This window comes from Sphaeramia orbicularis, chromosome 15 (assembly GCF_902148855.1).
Source record: "Sphaeramia orbicularis chromosome 15, fSphaOr1.1, whole genome shotgun sequence".
NCBI lineage: Eukaryota > Metazoa > Chordata > Actinopteri > Kurtiformes > Apogonidae > Sphaeramia > Sphaeramia orbicularis.
In genome coordinates, this window is record NC_043971.1 from 4,997,949 (window position 1) to 5,012,302 (window position 14,354).

The 14,354-nt window shown below is 39.6% G+C and overlaps 1 protein-coding gene across 4 annotated transcripts in view; it reads left to right on the top strand.

The window, feature by feature from the left end:
* The first annotated feature begins 4,848 nt into the window (after nucleotides 1–4,848).
* Nucleotides 4,849–14,354, top strand: part of mypn (myopalladin) — a 45,522-nt gene continuing 36,016 nt past the window's right edge. For all 4 annotated transcript variants that reach the window (XM_030156236.1, XM_030156238.1, XM_030156237.1 and 1 more), the window contains exons 1-2: nucleotides 4,849–5,405; nucleotides 9,780–10,871. In XM_030156236.1, coding sequence (XP_030012096.1) covers nucleotides 9,781–10,871 — 1,091 coding nt within the window. In that variant the 5' untranslated portion in view covers nucleotides 4,849–5,405; nucleotide 9,780. The remainder of the gene's footprint in view (nucleotides 5,406–9,779; nucleotides 10,872–14,354) is intronic.

Genomic DNA, 14,354 nt, shown 5'->3' on the forward strand with positions numbered 1-14,354 from the left:
AGATCAAGTCTATCGTGATCAACATTATCACAACATAAAAACATATCACGATAATGGCGTTCTATCGCCCAGCCCTAGTCATTCATTCCTAACCTTTAACGTTGGAAGTGTCTTGTGTCATTTTTGATAAACTGGGCTAATCAAGACTTTCTACTGCTGCTAATGATGCTGTCATGTGTTAAAACTACAAAACCCATCATGCACTGTGTCAACTCCGATCCTCTACTCCATGCTGCCTTCACTGTGTTGGTAAAAACCGGATCGCATTTTCCAGTTATGCCAAAGAGGATTTGCAGTTTAATAAGTGATGGGATTCACCGTCGTCACTGAGCCGTTTTATTATTTTTATACTAATTAATAATAATTCATGACTTTACTCTGATCATATTTTCAGTTATTCGCTGTTTATTTTTTTAACTTTGTGTGCCGCCTTTGCAGGGATTGTGACGTGGGAGATTACACTGAGTGCCAGAACGCTTATCAAAACATAACATACACTATATGGACAAAAGTATGTGGATGCATTTTATTCCGGTGTTTCTTTTCTAACAGGGGTCTGGGATACAAAACAATAATGTCAAATGTCAGAATATAGTTTTATATTATGGGATAAACATCATTGCATTGGTTAGTTTGGTTTAAATTGTTATCTTTGCTTCCAAAATGCCTCAGAGATAGTTTTTATTTAATTTATCTAAACACTGATTTTGTTTTTTGTTTTTTAGTCCATGACTGATTTTAAAATTTCTAAAACATTTTTCATGCTCTGACTAAATAATTTTCTGCCACAATTAACCATCTACTTTCTTCACATTGTACTGTATGTCCCCCCCAAAAAAATTACACTCGGACTTTCCGCATTGAGAACTTTGAAAATAATCAAACAATCTAAATGCTATTTCAGGGTATGAAACTATAACTTGTTACCTACATCTTGTGGAAAAACCCCATTTAATTTGGTCCAGTAGTCATGGAGAAATGTGGATCTTTGTAAAGCATGTCGTGGGTTTGTTTCTTCCAAGTTTGGTACTTACCAACGTTTGGAAAACTCAGAAATCTGCTTCCTTTTTGATGTAATTCATTATATATATATATATATATATATATATATATATATATATATATATATATATATATATATATATATACAAATAAGCAGTCACTATTTCAAAAGAGATATTTTTGTGCAAGAACACAATGAACAACTTCGTATTTGTGGACAATGGACAACACATCTCCTTACAGAACTTGGAGGGAAGGGACTTCTGACATGCTTTACAAAGATCCCCACTTCTCCATGAACACTGAAGTAAATCGAATGGGGTTTTCTGCAAGATGGAGGTAATAAGTTATAGTTTGATGCCCTCAAATTGCATTTTGATTGATTCACTATTTTTAAAGTTATTATTGCAGAAAGTCCAATTGTTTTTTTTGTTTTTTTTTTTTTTTGGGGGGGGGGGGGGGGGGGACATATGGTAGATTTTTCTTCCTCACTGAGATATGAATAAAGTAGATGGTTAATTGTGGTAGAAAATTATTATTTACAGTCAGAGGATGAAAAATATTTTAGAAATTTAGAGGTAGAACATTTAAAATTATAGTCATGGATTTAAAAAAAAAAATCAATGTTGTGAGAAATTAAGTCAAAAGCATCCCTGAGTCATTTTGGAAAAAAAGATAATTTACCGTATTTTCTGGACTATAAGCCGCACCCACCAAATTTTAAAAGAAAAAAATATTTGTACATATATAGGCTATAATACCTGACTATAAGCCGCAGGTGTCCACGTTGTAACATGAGATATTTACACAGAAAGATGGTAAACAGAAAGATTATTTAAATATTTATTTCCACTAGCGGCATTGTACCCGTGGTTCCTTGTACGATAGCACCCTCCCGTGGTGCAACAGCTGCATTGCACGCAAACACCCTCCTGTGTCCCATGTTGCAACATCGAGCGGACATCGATGGGACGGACAACGGACAAAGGGCAGGGCCAAAACCTGCGTTATATAGTAGGATACCTTCACTGCTTTTTTTCCAAACAGTGTCTGTAACACGACAGTTAAACGGCAGGAACAAGCTGGTTCAAAAACCCAGAAAAGTCATTCATCTGTATCTTCATCTTCCTTCTGCTCATTAAACCACTGCAGTCGTCTTCTTCAGTGTCGGACTTGAACCTCCTCAGAAAGGCTCCGTCACACACCTTCGACGTCTCTCTTCCATTGTCTCTCATTGTCACTTCCGTGCTGCAGCTTTATTTCCTTCTTGGACAGACACATCGATTGGTTTTAACTTCAAAGCTGCATCATATGCATTTCTTCGTGTGTTTTCCATGATGAGGGTTTGTACATGACATGCAAAATGATTAAGTTCAGCTTCAAACTTCTCCTCTTCATCACCTCTTCCACCTGTCTGTCTCACTTTTGCGCTTCCTGCTAGAGCGCCCCCTGGAGGCCGTTAGCCCGTAAAAATCTATACTCGAGCCGCATCGTTGGATAAGCCACAGGGTTCAAAGCGTGAGAAAAAAGTAGCAGCTTATAGTCCAGAAAGTACAGTAACCCAAACTAACCAATGCAATGATATTTATCCCATAATATAAAACTATATTCTGACATTAGTCATCATTATTTTGTATCCCAGGCCCCTGTTAGAAAAGAAACACCTGAATTCAACGTGTCCACATACTTTTGTCCACATACTGCAGTATTGGACATTTTGTAATAATAAGTTGGTGTGTTTTTAGAATTAACCTGAATCATCCCAAAAACACTGAACCTGTTGATTTCCGACCTTTAAAAGTGAATGTGGGGTGTGTTCGCTGCTCCTAACGTGTCCATATAAAGTCTGTTCATAATGTAAATAGTTTGTCTTCACTCGTCGTTGGTTGTACTCCAGCTTTTGTCACAGTAGATGATTTGATACGAGGTCTTACACTGTTTTAAGTGTAACTAGAAGCTCAGGCCTGCGTTCAGTTTCTGTTTGTGGGTCTTATAGTTGGGTCTCATTGTCTTATGTAAAATAAACTAATTTCATTAATCATGGGGCTTTTATGTTTTTTATTCAGTTTTCTGGGTGTCTGGGGTCTGTTTCCAGTGTTAAATAGGTCTTAAAATCACAGTTAAAGTTATTAGAAGTCAGTTTTATTCTCCATTTTATTTCTTTTTGTTAAAATCAAACTACATTATATTATGTACCTTTACTTTATAAAACCAGGGCCTGTCAACTTTACAATCCCTATGTGTGTGTGTTGGGGGGGTGGGGGCAATGGGGTCACCTGAAATTTTGAGTAATTGATTTAAACATAAATAAATAAATAAATAAACTACTACTACAAAAAATATATGGTGAGTTGACAGAGACAATCACCATACATAAGACATGACTGAGTGTGAAACTGCAGCGCTGTGGTTCTGTTTATCTGTCAAATGTTCATTGTGGTCAGTTTCAGATGCTGCAGCTCTTTCATAATTCATAGTTTCAGTTCTTGTTTGTTCAGTATTAATTGTCCTCCTTGTAAATCACAGCTGGACTGACTGGACATATCCTGACCAAGGAAAATCAAATTCTCACTTTGTGCAGTAATCTACACCTGGATTTACTGCCTCCGTCCACAATAATATACATTATATAGACTAAATGTTGTCTAAAATTAACGTTTATTTGCAACATAGTATAGCAAACTATTACATCATCAAAAACAAATTCATTTTAGCATAAAAATGTCTGGGGTCACCAGAAATTTGTGACGTTAAAATGGGGTCACGAGCCAAAAAAGGTTGGGAACCACTGATCTACAGCGTTAGTCTGCCTTCAAACTGAACATCTGTCCCTCCTCATAGATTCTACAGCTGATATATTTGATGTTTGGAATCCTCGTCAGAATTCTGAGAAAAAAGTCTGAATCAAACTTTTTTTCTCAGAGCAATAATAAAATATATTGTTGGACCTTAATTAATTTTTTTCCCCCAGTGGCCCTAATCATCTGTACAAAAAAGAATATCAGTTCCATAAAATAAAGGTCTTCAGCTAAAAAATGACTTGATAAATGATGTGTGCAAATTTACTTTTTCATGTTGATGTTCACTTTCTCTTGATCAAACCTTTGTTTTAACTTTATCATTTTTCCATAACGATTACATCATTAAGGCATTTCTTACACAATTTATGAACTTGTCTCCCCCCCCCCCCCCCATCCAGGTGGCATCCCCACAAATACATCCATATAAACGCACATTTCAAATGAACAAACAGAACACCAAAAGGAAAAGGGGGAGAAAAAAAAAAGACTCAAACCAATTTGTGTTGATCATTCCGGTCATATCACCAACATTCTGGACCTTTGGCATAAGAAAAAAGTCCCAGCAGTCAGACTGTGGGCACTGAGAAGGCTAGGATGGCAGTAAAAAGTGAGGAAGAAAGAAAAATACATGAAATAAAAACAAGGAATCAGGCAAAAGGCAGGTTCTTGATGAGTTATGAACTGTGACCAGTTCTGTCATATTTATCCTCCAACCTGTGGACCATATACCTAATTTTTTCCAGGTCTGATCCCATCACCTCTAATCCAATGAACAGGCAGGAGGGTTCTTCCCCTTCCAGTTCAGTCATATCAGACGGCGAGCGTACAACGATGCAAAGGCAATTGCATTTTTGTGGAGATGAGACATGTTTAGCTCATCACTAACTACGCTGAAGATACCTGTCAAAGGGTCAGGCTGCAGTGTTTTGCCAGGTATCGCTGAAACTGATTGGAAGACTGAAGACCAGAAACCATACAAAGATGGACATGACCAAAACACGTGTCCCAAAGAAACAGGAGAATATTGACAGTTTGGTTCATCAGACCCTTCTGTAAAGTTTCTAAACTACTTATTGAGTCTTAAACTCGCAGCAGGATTCCGACTTCAGCTCCGGACTGGAAATGTTTTTGTACCTGAAAGTAAAGTCGGCCCAGCTCCGTGGTCTCAGCTGTTTTCAAGGCAAACGTTTGGAGTGTGAAGTGCTCTGTGAACATGAGGCTGGACCTGGGGGGGGGGGGGGGGGGCTTCTAAATCTGACGGAGCCCGGGAGGAGGAATCCCTTTACAGCACGTCCCCCCCCCGGCCAATGAGCGGGGACGCCACCCAGACACATGGGCCAGGCCTCCCCAAAAATAACCTGCCACCGCCGCTCTGACAAACGCCGCTCCTTCTACCGCTGACAGGTTACCGTAGATACTCGCCTCGGACACATTTTCCTGTAAAGCCAAGGTGACTGAGGAGAAAAAGGGGAAGTCTGGGCGGCCGCCGGAGCGTCAGACATCCCCCGGGGAAGAGCTGAATCTCCCAGTTTGACACAGGTGCGGTCTGAGGATTGTGACGGGTCCAGTCCTGCACAGGGTCCTGCTGGTGTTCATCTGAAGGTAACCCCCCCCCCCCCCCTCCCTTTTATCCATCTGTTAATTGTTTTGTTCCCGTCCTCTGGCCTCGGCTGCTCTATTTGTGTTTAATTGAATTATCCAAACCTCCAAACATGCTGCAGTGTTTATCCAGGACCCGTTCGTCTGGTCCACGCCGTGACCTCGCTGGGCGCTCGGTGATAATTATAGCCTTGTTTGTGTAATTTAATGATTGTTTTGACTGATCAAAAGCCTGATAACAAGGCTGCACAGGATGAAGGGCCCTGCTTTTTTTTTTTTTTTTATTATATGTTGATTTTCTTCTTGTAAACTGACCCCCCCTCCGTCTATTCTTAGATATGACTCGGTGGGCTCAGAGGCTGTTTGCAAAGGATTAATGTACACAACAGCTGCAGCGGCGGGTCCGGTGGAAGGGCATTCGGACTCGCTTAATTGCGCTGATTTGAGTGTCAGTAGCATATGTGTGGCCTATCTCGTGTCTGGATTCAATAACTGCTCATGCCCAGTGTCAGAAAGCTTGTGTGGAGACTTTAAACGCCGGATACGGGTCCAGGTTCGACGTGGAACTGGGGCAAAAGGATCAGGCCCGTGAGTCGGGTCGGAGCCTGAACCCGATCCTCTGTCCACATTGAAATCGGGCTCAAATAAAGAGTTATTTTTAGCACATCCTCCAGGCTCAGGGGTTCTATTGGACAGGTTTAACTGGGAGATGAAGCGGTTCAGTCCAGGGTTAATGCCATCGATTAAAGGGTTTGAGTCAAAATTTGAAGAAAAAACAGTCAAACTGTTTGGAAATTTGGAGATTTCACCTGCTGATTAACAAAAGGGTCCGATCAGATGGTTATTTTAATTTTCTCAATTATTTTCCTCAGTTCTATTCATTTTGTTGATTATTTACGGTGTTTTTTGCTAATTTTTGTTTATTTTTTGATAACTTGTTTAACTTTTTCTTAATTTTGTTGATTTGGGTGTTTTTGTTCATTTTGTCAAACATTTACTTATTTTTTCTTCATTTTGTTGATTGTTTGGCCCATTTTTGTTATTTTTGTCAATTATCGAGTCCATGTTTTGTTCATTTAGTTGGTTATTTAGTCAGTTTTTGTTCATTATTTGGTTAATTTTTTATTCTTTTGTTGATTTCATACATTTTTGTTTTTGTCAACTTTTTACTTGTTTTGTTTGTTTTCATTTTGATTATTTGGTTCGTTTTCATTTTGTCAATTAACTTTTTTCTTAATTTTGTTAATTATCTGGGGGTTTTTTTCTTTTTTTTAATCAATTACTTATAAAATATGCACATGTTGCTCACTCTGTTGGTTACTTGGTCAGTTTTTGTTTATTTTGTTGATTATTTACTGGTTTTCATCATTTTCATAATTTTGTCATTTATTTTCTTTTGTTGATTATTTGGTATATTTTTGTTCATTGTCAGTTACTTAATACATATGTTGCTCATTCTGTTCGTTACTTTGTCAGTTTTTGTTCATTTTGTCAATTATTTTCTTCACTTTGTTGATTATTTGGTATATTTTTGTTCATTTTGTCAGTTCTTAGTGCATATGTTACTTATTCTGTTAGATTACTTTGCCAGTTTTTGTTCATTTTGTTAATTAATCCATTTTTGTTTTGTGTTCATTTATTGATTTAATGCTTATTCACTAGATTGGCTTTTTCAAACAAAACAAATGTGTAATGTAACGTTCATATTTTTTTTTTCTCTATCAATACTAGAAAAGGTGAAGTCATGTCAAGTAAACGCTAGGAGACACGGTGCGCTTTGGTTTTGATTAATGATTTATCATCCGTCTAATTGTTGGTCTATCACAGGAAACGGACGCTACGAACTTGATGATTTTATGGAATATGATGCGTCGCTGTGGATTAAACCATTCAGATGAGCTCTGTCTTAAACAGGAAAATGAATCTAAAGTATCAGATTTCATAATAAAACCTCGACAGGAACCATTTAACTGCTCAGTAACATGTTGACTTTTCATTCCTGAGGAACTTTTTGCTGGTTGGTGTCTTTTAGTTGGACGTAGACCTGGTGTGGTGTGTTTCTGAAAGCGAACACTCACATATACTTACACCCAGTAACGTTAAAAACAATCTGGTGCCAAATATCTGAGCAAAGATAGAACATGAACAGAGACTGGAGCATGTGTGGTAAATATAAGGCTTAATTTTAGCAGGATTTCAACCCTGTTACTGAGTGTGTAACAACACCGTGAAAATAATCCATGACACGGAAAAGTCCTGCGATGAAACCTGAAAGTCTGGAGTTATCAAAGATGACGGACTAATAGGTTTATTTAGTTTATGTTGTGTCCACTTCTGTTCATCTTGATTGTTTAGTTCAGTTTTGTTCATTAATCTGGTGATCTTTTGTTCATTTCTGTTCAGTTTTCATCATTATGGTAATTATTCAGAGCATCTGTATTAAGGGTATTGATTATTTAGTCTTTTTTTTTTAAATTCATTTCTGTTCATTTTGTTTAGTTTTGTTCATAATAATACATTTTATTTATAAGTGCCTTTCAGGACACCCAAGGACACTGTACAGCAGAGGATGTTCATGTTCATTATTACTCAATTTGTTTTCTGCTGATTTTTTTTTTTTTTTTTTCAATATTCTGGTTAGTTTTTGTTCATTTCGGTTCATTCTGATTCATATTTAGTGAATTCTTTATTGATTTTGTTCAGTTTTCTTCATCATGGTTGTTTGAGCCTTTTTTTGTGCTTCAGCTAAAAATTTATATTTATATTTGATTTCTTATTAATAATTTGTGTATTATATGAATATCAAGTAATAATAGCATAAGTCTTGACAGCATTGTGTGATGCAATCCTATCGGCTGCTAAGATTATAAAACGTAAAGAAATCAAAGCGGAACCGGAAGCCTGGAGCCCGGGAGCATCAGTCTTTTGACGGTCATGTAATTTAATTTAGAAATTCATCTTTTGTTTGTATCAATCTACGTTTTAAGTAAAGACCACGAACAAAAGTGGGATTCCAGACCCTTTGTTTACTGATATGTGTCGCGTACAGAAGAACTCTGAGGTTCACAGCTTGTGAGTTATACGCCATACTCACAATGGTGATTATTTGGGTCATTTTTAATCATTTTACTCATTGTTCTATTTGATTCTGTTAATTCCTGTTCATTTTGTTCATGGTTCATTTTTATTTACATTATTGATTGTTTAATTCATTTTCTCATCTCGTCTTCTTCCTCTTACCTGGGTGTGGGTGGTGGGGGCAGCAGCCTCAGCAGAGGAGCCCAGACTTCCCTCTCCCCAGCTGCTTCTACCAGCTCTTCCAGGGGGATCCAGAGGCGTTCCCAGACCAGCCCACAGACAGAATCCCTCCAGCGTGTCCTGGGTCGGCCCCGAGGTCTCCACCTGGATGAACACGCCCAAAACACCTCCCCAGGGAGGCGTACAGGAGTCATCCTCACTACATGCCAGAACCACCTCAACTGGCTCCTCTGCTCGTGGAGGAGCAGCGGCCCTACTCTGAGTCCCTCCTGGATGTCCCAGCTCCTCCCCCTATCTCTAAGGCTGAGCCCCCCCAACCTAAGGAGGAAACTCATTTCGGTCACTTGTACCCGCGATCTCATTTCGGTCCTTACTCAGAGCTCACGACCATAGGTGAGGGTCAGAATGCAGATCGATCGGTAAATGAAGAGCTTTGCCTTTGGCTTAGCTCCCTCTTCACCACACTGAACCGCTTTAGCGTCCGCATCACCGCAGACGCCGCCCCGATCCGCCTGTTGACCTCCCGCTCCATCCTACCCTCACTCATGAACAAGATCCCGAGATACTTGAGCTCCTCCACCTGACGCAGGACTCTCCCGACCCCCGGTGGGCACTCCACCCTTTTCTGGCTGAGGATCATGGTCTCAGACTCAGAGGTCGCTGCTCGATGAAGCGAAGAGGACCACATCATCTGCAAAAAGCAGAGACCAGATCCTCCCACCACCGAACTTGACCTCCTCCACCACCCGGCTGCACCTAGAAATTCTGTCATTTTCTGTTCCTTTCTGTTAATTTTGTTTTGGATTATTGTTTGTAAATTTTATTTATCATTTTTAAGACATGTGGTTTTCTATAATAACCCCTTTGTTAAAGCTCCTACAAAACATCCAGCTTTGAAGGCTTTTACAGTTAACTCTATATTGGCTGAATTTATTGATGGATTTAAACAGTAATAAAATCCAAAATAATTCCAACTGTGTTAAATTTCAGGAGATGTTGACATTAGTCAGTATTTGTCATTATATTAAACTGTTCAAGTCCACTCATCACCCAGATGCTCTTATATTTTTACTCATTAAACCTTTAATAAAACCCAGTCTGTTGTATTTACTTCCACAGAATGCAAGACAACAACCTGGAGCAGCCGCCGTCGCTGTCCCAGCTCCTGAGGGAGAGCTACCTGGCCGAGGCCCGGGCCCAGATGAGCCGCTCCGACGCCCCCCCGTCCCGCCTCCAGATCTACGGCTCTCTGAAGGGCAAGGCGGAGGATGCGGGGGGGTGCTCGGACCCTCACTTCCCAGACCTGTCGGCCTTCCTCAGCCAGGAGGAGCTGGATAAGAGCGTCAACCTGGCACGTCAGGCCATCGGACATGAACCTAGAGAGGAGAGGTCAGAGGTCAAGGCCCCTGTGACCCCACAGACCCCTTCTGACAGCCCCTCCCCCTCCGTCCCCTTCACCAACCCTCCTCCGTCTGCCTTTGTCAGCCCTGAGCTCAGAGAACTTCCAGCATCTCAAACAACGTTCACACCGGACAGAAAGATGCACAAAGCACCTGCACGGCAGGACCCGGTGATCCAGACCGGGACCGGGGACGGGTTCCAGGACCTCAACAGGTCAGCACGGACCGCCCCGTACGGCATGGAGACCCAGTCCAAGAAGGAGTTCCTCAACAAGGCAGCGGACTTCATTGAGGAGCTGTCGTCCCTGTTCAAGGCCAACAGCTCCAAACGGATACGGCCCCGGGCCTGTAAAACCCACCGGACCCGGGCCCAGACCAAGACCCAGACTGACGGCACCATTTATGCACTGGGCTCGGAGGGCAGGGAGCGCACTGTCCTGCCCATGGAGGTGGAGGAGGTGGAGCAGGATCAGAGACCCGGACCCGGACCAGCGGTCAGCCTCCAACCACAGGTCCAGCCTGACCCTGGGATCGGGACCATGGAATTTCAGGACTGCAGGATTTTAGAGGATCCACATCAGCCGCAGCAGTACGACTTGGCCTCCCAAGAGGTGGAGGAGGATCAGGGGAAGGGGGAAAGAGAGGGGGAGGAGGCTCAGACCTGTGGCCTGACAGGCCCCTCATCGTCCCCCATGGAGCCGCTGTGTGAACCTCCTCATTTCATCCAGAAACTGAAAAGTAGGGAAGTCCCTGAAGGCACCAAGGTCCAGCTGGACTGCAGAGTCCGAGGACTCCCGGTCCCCAAAGTCCGGTAAGAAGAACCCGTACCTACTCAGAGGGGGATGAAAACAGACACCTTCAAGCTTTAATAAGATACAGGAATAGGAATAATTAACGACATTTATGTCCTGAACTTCCATAGAAGAAATTAAACAGGGAGAAACAGTGATTAAATAAGTAGAAATTTAAGTAGAATCCACTTAATGAGATAAAAAAAAGTTCATAGCGCATAGAAAATTAAACTCAGTAGAATTAAAAAAAAAAAAAAAAAAAAAAAAAATCTAAACTTTGCTTTGTGTCTCAGAGGAAACAACTCTATATTTGACTGAAACATCTAATATTGACGTGTATGTTGTGAGGTAATGTCATCTAGATCTGCACTGATTATAGATTAATGATCAGGTGTCATTTATGCACATTTTCTTGATAAGTATTTTTCTTTTTTTCCTCATTTTTGTCAATTTTCTTGATTCACTGTCATCTTTTACAATATTTAATCTAAACAGCAAAAGCACCAAATCCCATTACAGGAACTACAGGTGTGTTTTAATTTTGTTGCATCTTTCTGTGGTTTTTTTTTTTTTTTCCTCTTTAAATGACTGAATCCTCTTATTTCTACAACTTTCACTCAGGCTCAAACAGCAGCCTTTAAATAAATAATTAATCGACAAGTGCTATGATAACTGTCAATATGGACTAGTAATTTTAACATTTGTATGTGGCCAATAATAACTCTGATCTATCGGCACAATTTATACCAATTTTTTTTTTCTTTTTAATTTACAAAACAAATTTTTACAGTCAAATCTTACATTAGTCATATAGAAACTCATGGTTAAATGTTTTTGCACTGAAACATCTTGTTTTCTCATACTTTGCTGCTTCAGTTATTTTAGATTTACCATGTTTCTGGGGTATTTCAGAATGTTTTTTAAGCAGTTTAAAGTTGAGTAAGATGTTTATTACCAACTAAACCACATTTATCCAGAGTCAGTTTGTCACTGCAGAAACATTTGACCATGACGCTGCACGACGACTGATGAGTAACAGCAAAAGAAGTGAATCATGGGTTTGGTTTGGGGTTTTATGTGACATGTGACAACGTCCAGCAGCTGATATTACAGGCTGCATGCTTCTACCATGATCAGATTTTCAGTTTTTGTTTTACTCTCCACAAACAGCCTTTTATCGGTGCCACAATTAGTGAACACTGTCTTGTTTTAAAGGGGTCATATTTATCTAAACCCACTTTTATTAGTCTTTGCTTCATTTATTTGTGTATTTGGACATTGATAGTTCATAAAGTTTGAATTTGAACCCTCGGGGTGCTGCAAAGCTATCTTTAAATTCATTCCGGCAAAAATCAAGTGGATTTCTACAACCTGTTTTAATTCCTGCTTAAATTGTTACGTTTTATAACTAGTTACGTCTCGACATTTGCACATATAAGGTCAAGACTTCTGACGAACATCTCTGAGTACAACATAATTGTTTATTATCAGCAGCAGCGGTTGTAGTAAAAATGAAAATATGTCCAAACTTTGAGCCCATTACCTAAAATGTTCAGTTGTTGGTTGAACGGGACGGAGCAGCACAGCCGACAACCCAGACGGGGCGGGGCCTGAAGTGGCTCATGTGCATTTAAAGGGCTAGTGCTCAAAACGACTTTTTTCGTGTCATTACTCAGAAATAGGGTTGAAGATGAACCTGTGGAATTGAATTAATGAAGAATTCAGACCCAAGCAGAGCATTTACAGTTTATGTAGACCACAGGGAAATGTTTTAAAATGCATAATTCCATTTAAAAAAGCAAAATATCACTCCTTTTAAAGGCTTTCTTTCTATTGGTTGTTGGTGAAATAGTGACTCTACAGGGAAAGTGATGATGTTTTTCATATTCCAAAGCTTATATTCTTCATTACAGATAAATCTAATAACAGATTATAGACAACAACGCAGAGATAATATATAGAGAATTGTTTGATTTTGGCAGGAAATGTAATAACAGTGTGTTTTGATTGACGGTCTAGGACGGATACAGGCTCGGAGTCCTGGTGTGGGACTAAAGGGGGATGGTCTTGTTAGTCCTGCTGAACATTGTTGAGCTAACATATACTTGTCCAGGGAGAATGTAGCTCTGGGCCATTTTTAGACCGGACGGCCATCGTGAGCTGTAGTCTACGTCTGATAATGGAAATGACCGGCAGAGGCAGGAACAGGAGGCAGAGTCTGGTGAGAAGTTTGACTTGTCTGATGATTTTACTGTGATTTCTTTTTGTTGCTTTTTCCAAACATACTCGATAGATTCCAAACTGTGGTTCTTCTGTCAAAGTTAACACTGTTTTGGGTGGATTTTCTCATCGAAAAGTGGTTTTTATTGCCTTTAGTTTGATGCAAGTCTGAGCAACGTTTTCATGATAAATGTTAAATCATTATTTCTTGTAACTTTAAAGGCTAATTAATGGTCCTGAGTGGGAAAAAAAATGGTTATAAGTGATTTTATGTGTGGGCTTTTTTTGGTAAAACATAAGAAATTGATGTAATGGATGTGACAAAGCACAAATGGCATAAAACGTGATAAAAGATGAAAAGGTGGAAAAGGCAGTAAAGATGAAAATGTAAAATGAGGAAAATGATGCAATAGATGAAAGTCATAAAAGAAAAAAACAAAATGAAAATGCTGTAAAAAAAAAAAAAAAAAAGACAAGTTGGACATGAGATGAAAAAAGTGCAGAGATAAAAAAATAACATAAAAGATGAAAAAAAATGTAAAAATTTAATAAGACATAAAATGACATAATGATGAAAATTATGCGATGCGTGAAAATGTCATTAAAAAACAAAAAGACAAACCAAAAAAGACAAAAATGATATAAAGTTGAAAATACTGAAAAAGACACAAGATGACAAAGACGTAAAGAGACAAAAATGACAAAACATGAACATAAACATTAAAAGATAAAAACAGTGTAAAGGACAAAACCATAAAAGCTGCAACAAGGTGAAAATAAAAGATATAAAAAGACATAACATGAAAATTTAAATCACAAAATCAGACAAAAATGATGCAAAAGACGCAACAAGACAAAAACACACCTGCTGTTAGATTTAGGTCTTATTTTGTTCACTAACATTTACATTGGCGTAACAGGAACTGTTGCGATATAATCCTATCGTGATATCCGTTCTATCATAAATAGAAATGATTTTGATATCAGCCTTGTATCTCTTTCCATCGCAGCCATGGTTTGATGCTGCTCCTCTTTTGTACCGTGAGGATCCCTGAGTGTAAATAGAGTCGTCAGGTTCATATTTCCCGTCAGTCTGCGGGGTGACGGGGCCGAGCATTGTGTGTATTCTGCGTCTATGTTTAGCCTGATGCGTATGTGATTGGGTCATCGGCCAGAGCTCCCCGGCTCCAAAGGGAATCTCCTGCTTGGTTCTGGACTCCACAGGGGGAACATAACCCCGACAGGTGCAGCGAGCACGACTCTGCCTCGCAATCCTCTCCTCC